The sequence below is a fragment of the Vespa velutina genome, chromosome 19 (genome assembly GCF_912470025.1).
Source record: "Vespa velutina chromosome 19, iVesVel2.1, whole genome shotgun sequence".
Classification (NCBI taxonomy): Eukaryota; Metazoa; Arthropoda; class Insecta; order Hymenoptera; family Vespidae; genus Vespa; species Vespa velutina.
In genome coordinates, this window is record NC_062206.1 from 1447501 (window position 1) to 1455000 (window position 7500).

Consider the following 7500-nt stretch of genomic DNA (forward strand, 5'->3'; position numbering starts at 1 on the left):
ATATAAAGGCAGAGAGTTCAACGTTCATTGATCCAACGTATACGAAGAAAATATAGATCGTTTCGTTCATTTATATTACATAATGTTACGTTATTGTTAAATATTAATTAACTTATATTAAAAGATAGATCCAAGCGATATATCGATAGTATCAAATAAGATTTAATTGATCGTTCGTACGTTCCTACATTCGTACGTACGTTCGTTCGTTCATTCGATTCAATTCATTTGGTTTATCATTCTGATATTTGATACAAATGACTTTACGATAAAAGTGAAAAATAAAAAAAAAAAAAAATGTATGATCTCTATGAATTAATTCGTCGATTTACGCGTAATCTATCAAGTATTTCATCAATTGGGATACAATTGAGATTGATACTATCAATCAAAGTTTTAATCAAAATTTTTATCTACGTTACGTTCGATCAATGAACGTGTCTACGATTAAAAGGAAAAAAGTGAGAATCAATGATCGTCGAGTCTCACTCGACTATCATTCCCTCGCTTTTTTTTTTTCGTCTTATTCATAAGTATTTCGTCGAAACTTAGACGATATTTTTTTTTTTTTTTTTTTTTTTTTTTTTTAACAAGTGTAAATCGTCGAATTGTTTTTTATGATTCCGAGAATACCTCCTAGGATTATGATTTCATCTTATTTGTCTTTTCGATTAGTCTTTAATTAATAATAAAATAATACAAAATAATATACATATATATATATATATATATATACATACGAAAAAAGAAATATTAATTTTATCATTATGAGACATTCAATTGTTAATCGTTTAAATTAATTAATGATTAAATAATGTAATGTCGTATGAGTAATAAAGTTAATTGTTAATTAAATTTAATATTAGGTTGGAAACTATGAAATGGGCGTTTCCGTTTAGTTATTTATTTACATTCAACGCCCGTTTCATAGTTTCCAACCTAATATTATTGTGTTGGCAACTAAGTGATTGCGGATTTGGTCCCCGCAATGACTTAGTTGCCAACGGGACATTGTCTTGGCAACTAAGTGATTGCGGATTTGGTCACCGCAACGACTTAGTTGCCAACGGGATATTTAATACCAACCGCGGTTTTGAAGGGAATGGCTTACGAAATGACATAAAGCACCATCTAATGTAAATTCCTCAAACTAAATGATGATGATAATGTAGTAATCTTCTTCCTACATTACCTTCTATTCCGTCGTCGGTAAAGAAAATTTCTTTGTAGAAAAATTTCACAACTTTCAAGGATATATAATATTGAAAACGATAAATATACATTATATTATAGTAACTAATCAAATCATTTTTCTGTCAATGTTATTCACGTTTCTAGACAAAAGAATTTTAGAAATGACATTAAGTGTCATCTAGCGAGAATATTACAAAATATAAGGTAATGATAAAACAAGCGATATCTTTTCTGCATTATCGACATTCAGTCGATAAGAATTATTTCTCTGTTATAAATAAATTTATATATTTATATATATATATACATATGTATATATATATATATATGAAATTAAAATTAAAATTAAAAAATAATTATAAATACGTGAAATTATTATTTTTACTAATTCAAATCAATTTCCATACGATTAATTCTTTCGAATAATATTACAATTTTACATCGCATATAATTAAAGATAATGAAAATAAAATCATATAAAAAAAAAAAAGAAAAAGAAACTAAAAAAGAAAAATAAATGAAACAAGAAAAACAGCATTTCAAATCACCTTTTCAAAAATATTGAATCTCTTTTTCTTTCGAAAAATATTAACGAGCTTTTGCGTTAAGAAAAAAAAAAAAAAACAAAACAAAACGAATCATTCGATTATGACGTAAATGAGATTAGATTAGTCGGAGATTGAACTGTAATATTTTAATAGTAATTATAATGAAGTTACAGGATGTATGTATGTACGCGCTCGGTACGCGTACGCGCGCGCGCGCGCGCGCGTGCGTGCGTGCGTGCGTGTGTTTCTTTTTTTTTCCTTTTTTTTCAATTTTTTTTTTTTTTCCTTTTTTTTTATACAGTATGTATAGATAGACAAAGTTGTTAATATAGTTCGTTCTTAATTAATCGAGCAATGTATGTAATTATGCTTAATTTAATTCAATTTCAATAAAACTTCTTATTATCGTCTACGGTGAAAGAGAAAAAGGAGAAGACAGAGAAGACAGAGATATTATTATTACATATGTAGAACATGTATTGTATTCGTTAAAATTTACGTTTAAAAAAAAAAAAAAAAAAAAAAAAAAGAAAAAAAAGGGAAGAAAGCCCATCATCGTTGATGATCCCTGTCAGACAGTTATCATTCTTCCTTCATACGTTATATAACGTTTTGTGCATTCGTGTTTACAAACAGGATAGTACAATAAATTTCTATTTTTTTTCTTTTTTCTTTTCTTTTTTTTTTCATTTTTTTTTTCTCTCTCTCTTTTTCTTTAAATACATTTTACTGACCGATACGGGGGAGGGTGGAAGAAACGAGAAAAAAAAAACAGGAACAAGAAGAAAGAAAAACTCAAAAAAAAAAAAAAAAAAAAAAAAAAAAAAAAAGGAAAGAGAAAAAGAAAAAAAAAAAAAAAGGAAAAAAAAAAATCCCTTAAAATAAAAATAAAAAACAAAAAGAAACGAAAAAAATTCTCTCGTATACGTGGATAGACAGACGTATGGTAATGTTATGGTATGGTATGTATTACTTCTTCGTTATATCCTGCCTATGTATACGCGGCGCGTCTTGAGTGATAAGTAAGTGAGAAACGTGTACGTGTATCTCTATGCATGTGTACGTGTATATGTGTATGTGTATTATGTATGTCTGTATTATGTAATAAGTTTATATAGTGCTCGTAAGATTTTAATCGTTCACAGATAGTCTCACCATCAGTCCATTTCTAAACGAGGATGGGGTTATTCTGTCTGTTTTCATTTAAGACTGCGATAACTATGACCTAACTAATGAGCGATTTCGATAACGCGATCGATCGCTATATGTCTCTCTCTCTCTCTCTCTCTTTCTCTCTCTTTCCCTCTCTTTTTCTCTCTGTTCGAGAGTCATCCTTCGTAAACGTTTATAACGTCTATCTCTCTCTCTCTCTCTCTCTCTCTCTCACTCTCTCTCTCACTCTCTCTCACTCACTTCCTCTCTTTTTTTTCTCACTAACGACAAATCATCATCATCATCATCATCATCATCATCATCATCATCATCATCATCATCATCTTCATCAACCTCATCATCATCATCATAATCATAATCATAATTATAATCATCATCATTATCATCATCATCATCATCATCATCATCCCTATATAATTATGTATAATATGTATATGCCTATGTATATAAATTCACGGAAAAACTCTTGTTTCTCTTCTTTACAAACGTATTATTACTACCTAATGGAAATTTGTACAGTTTTAGCGCAAAAATTTCTTCCTTCCTTCCTTCCTTCCTTCCTTTTTCCTCTTCTCTTCCTTTCCTTCATATCTCCCTTTCTTTCTATTCTCCTTCTATCTCTCTCTCTCTCTCTCTCTCTCTCTCTATCTCTCTATCTCTCTATCTCTCTTGACTACACACACGTTAATCCTCTCTCTATCTCTCTAATCTTTCTTATTTCTTCTCACGTAAATGTTACTAATATAAGTCGCATTTATTTAATTAATATCTTTGTTGACTTCCTTTCCTCGCTTTGGCTTCGTGGACTATCGGATAAAAAAATTTGCTTTCTTTCTTCCCGATATTTTTCTTCTTCTTCTTCTTTCTTCTTCTTCTATCTTCTTCTATCTTCTTCTTTCTTCTTACTTAACACGACAGCGTTAAAGAACAATATTTAATTTAAATCATTATATTTAACTATTCGATTTCGTTTCTTTACTTATAGTTACACAAAAAAAAAAAAAAAAAAAAAAAAAAAAAAAAAGAAGAAAGAAAATAAATAAATAAAATTGATCGAAATGATGAGACGATTAAAAAAAAGAAAAAAAAAAGAGAGAGAAGAGAAAGAAAGAAAATGAAAGTAAAAAAAAAAAAAAAATAAAAAAAATAAAAAGGATTAAAAGAAAAGAGAAAATGATGAAGAGAAAATTTGTATATAAATTTGATTATTCATATAAAATCGGGATAAATCGATGTCTTTTTATTTTATTAAAATTTCCTTCATGTACCTTTTCCTTTCTTTTTTTTTTTTTTTAAATATCCCTCAATCTCCTCTCGCCCTCAGAAATCTCTTCCTTCTTAATTTTTGACTAACAACATCGATTAGATCAATAACATCAATAATATCTAAATAGTTACATTTTCAAAAGAAAACAACAATCATCGTACGAACTTATTTTATATTTATTCGTTGTGAATTAACGTTTAAATAGATCATAGTGAAATTAAACTATCTCTCTATTATCGTTTGAAAATCATTATTGACTTTATATTTATGATACAATCTGATTAAATATATCTAATCGATATGTCGCTTATCAATTCGATTGATCTCTTTAAATGCGCGAATCGTCAAATATATACGAACATCATAATGAGAACATCGAAATAAATTGGATTCGATTGAAAATGAACAAATGAAATTAATTCTTTTTTCCTTTCCTCTTCTTTCCTTATCTTTCCTTTCTTTCTTTTTTTCTTTTCTTTTTTTTTCCTTTTTTTTTTCTTTTTTTTCTTTTTTTTTTCTTTAGAGCAGATCATCGCAACAAATAATACAATTAAAATGATCACGATAGAAAATAAAAAAAGAAGCGTCGATTCTTTTCGAATTGTGTCGGACGCAATAAAACGCGTTTTGATATTGTTCGTAATCGTTGTTACAAAAAAGAAAAAAAAAAAAAATCGTAATTAAATCGAATACGAAATATCTAATTTACAAAAGATAAAAAAAAAACATCCATCGGGATCGACGATTTTTTTACGAGAGTTCAAAAAACGCAGAACAACGCTAATAAATCTATTTCATCGGGATTTTTCATTCGATCGAAAGAAATTCTTACTCGCATCATTATCTCTAGCTCACAACTCGTTTCTCTTTCTCCTCGTATCGTTTCCTTTCTATCTTATTTTATTTTCCTTTCTTTGTTTCTTTTTTTTTCCCTTTTCTTTTTTTTTTTTTTTTTATTTTATTTTATCTTCTTACTTTTGTTTTCCATTTCTTGTTGACAATTTTTCCGCAGAGTGCAATTTCTTTCATTCACTTGCAAGGAGTAGAAAGCTATAAAAAAAAAAAAAAAAAAAAAAATCGACTTGCGCGACGACACTAGCTCGGAATATATCGTCGTGCCGGTCGACAGACAAGGAGATACGGACAAAATGATGGCGGCAAGATTTTTCAAAAAAAAAAAAAAAAAGAAAAAAAAAAATCTTGTCCCGACGATTAGATCGTTGATTAGAATTAATGTGAATGTGATATGATATCGAACAATAGTTATTCACAAACTCGCGCATGATCGCCGTATTACCTTGGTCGACGACATTTGACGATGATAACGATTAAATAATTTCGATAATAATATATAATAATATATAATAATATATAATAATATATAATAATATATAATAATATATAATAATAATAATAATAATAATAATAAAATAGTACAATAAATAATAATGTGCGAGGAACGTAGATTCGAATATTGACAGTAATAGTAAAAAGGGTATGTTTGTTGATCATGCTATTAATAGGAACTAGACTATAGAAAAATGTTTTGCATATGTGTGTGCGTCTGTATGTATGTATATGTGTATGTATGTATGTATGTATGCGTTTGTATTTATATATATATATATATATATATATATATATATATATATATATTTATATATTGTAAGTGTTTATATTCACGAATTTTTTCGACACTAACGTTCCTCGTTTTCATGCGAAAGAACTGAAACCAAGGAAAAGAAAAGAAAAAAAGAAAGAAAGAAAGAAAGAAAAGAAAAAAAGAAATGAAAAAAAGCTATGATACGACGATTTCTAATATTAAATATAAATTAAGAAGAAATTATTGTTTTGTTTTTTTTCTTCCGTCATTTTAATCGTTTACTCGAAACACCATTATTTGCAATAAAAAAGAAAAAGAAAAATTAATAATGACAAAAGGAAAAAAGCACGCATATAATTTCGATCAAACATTCAATCGATCTCTCTCACTTTATTTCTCTCTCTCTCTCTCTCTCTCTCTCTCTCTGTCTTTTTTCTTTTTCATTTTTTTTTTTAATTTTTTTTTTCTTCCATAAAACTCGTCCAACCGGCCGTGCAACTCGCTCGAGAATAAATGTTATATATATATATATATATATATATATATATATATATATATATATGTATATGTATATATATATGTAACATACATGTAACAAAGTGCATATACATTTTTGTCCACTCACGTGTCTTTGATTGATTAACACAACAAAAAGGAAAAAAAAAAGAAAAGAAAAAAAAGAACCACACACGAAGAAGGAGGAGTAGGATGGGGGGTGTGGATGGAGTAAAAAGAAAATGGAAAAGAGGAAGGAACGAAAGACGTTCGTTTTTTTTTCTCTTCTCTCTTTTTCTTTTTTTCTTTTCTTTTCTTTTCCACACTAGTTGTTTCGTCCAGTTGTTACGGTAAGAACGAACGATTCACGTGTCGAAAAATCTTCATCGTTGTGATTGTGGATCACGAATACGACAGGTAGTATCATCGTTGTTCCATATTAAAAAATTACATTCGCGATCATTGAGAATTAAATTATCAATTGATAAGGAGATGTTTAATAATAGATATCATCAGTCGATACGATCTTTCGGTTATGTGGAAATTTCTATAACAGGTTCGGCGGTTGCAGAAACGTTGTTGTTCAGTAACTCTTGTTTGTCCCTCAATTTAAGATCATATTGCGATGGCGACGGTGAATCCTTGGTCTCTAACGGCGAAAGACCGTCTGTCTCTTCGAGAGGTGAAACACCTTCCTCGCTGTCCTCGTCTTCGTCATAATCCGCCTCCATTTTTGACTCATGAATATCGTGCAAACGACCAGACAAATATGCCGGATGTGGTGGCAAATGATAACCAGGTTCACCCCCATAAGTAACCTTACCCATGAACGACCTGATCTCATCGAAATACGTATCCTCGCGTTCGTTCTCGTTGCTACTGCCAGGTGAATCGGCCACAGAAACAACGCCGCTGCCGTCATCGGCTTCGTGCTTCTTTAAATGTCTATCCAAATTCGTTTGCTGACCGAAACATCTCTCGCAAAGAGGACACTTGAATGGTCTTTGCTTGTCGTGTATATTTCTAACATGACGTTGTAAATTACTGGATATACTAAAAGATCTTTCGCAGTATTTGCACTTATAAGGTTGTTCACCAGTATGAGTACGCAAATGTCTTGTTAAATTAGCTGATCTTGGAAATACTTTGCCGCAAAACTTGCACGAGTAACGGTCCTTTATCTTACCGTGCGCGTGATGATGATGATGATGATGATGATG

General features: G+C 29.6%; 1 protein-coding gene across 4 annotated transcripts in view; it reads right to left on the minus strand.

Annotated features, from left to right (window-relative positions):
* Positions 1-6389: 6389 nt before the first annotated feature.
* Positions 6390-7500, minus strand: part of LOC124955746 (histone-lysine N-methyltransferase PRDM16-like) — a 31772-nt gene continuing 30661 nt past the window's right edge. For all 4 annotated transcript variants that reach the window (XM_047510622.1, XM_047510621.1, XM_047510620.1 and 1 more), the window contains one exon: positions 6390-7500. This exon is cut by the window's right edge. In XM_047510622.1, coding sequence (XP_047366578.1) covers positions 6814-7500 — 687 coding nt within the window. In that variant the 3' untranslated portion in view covers positions 6390-6813.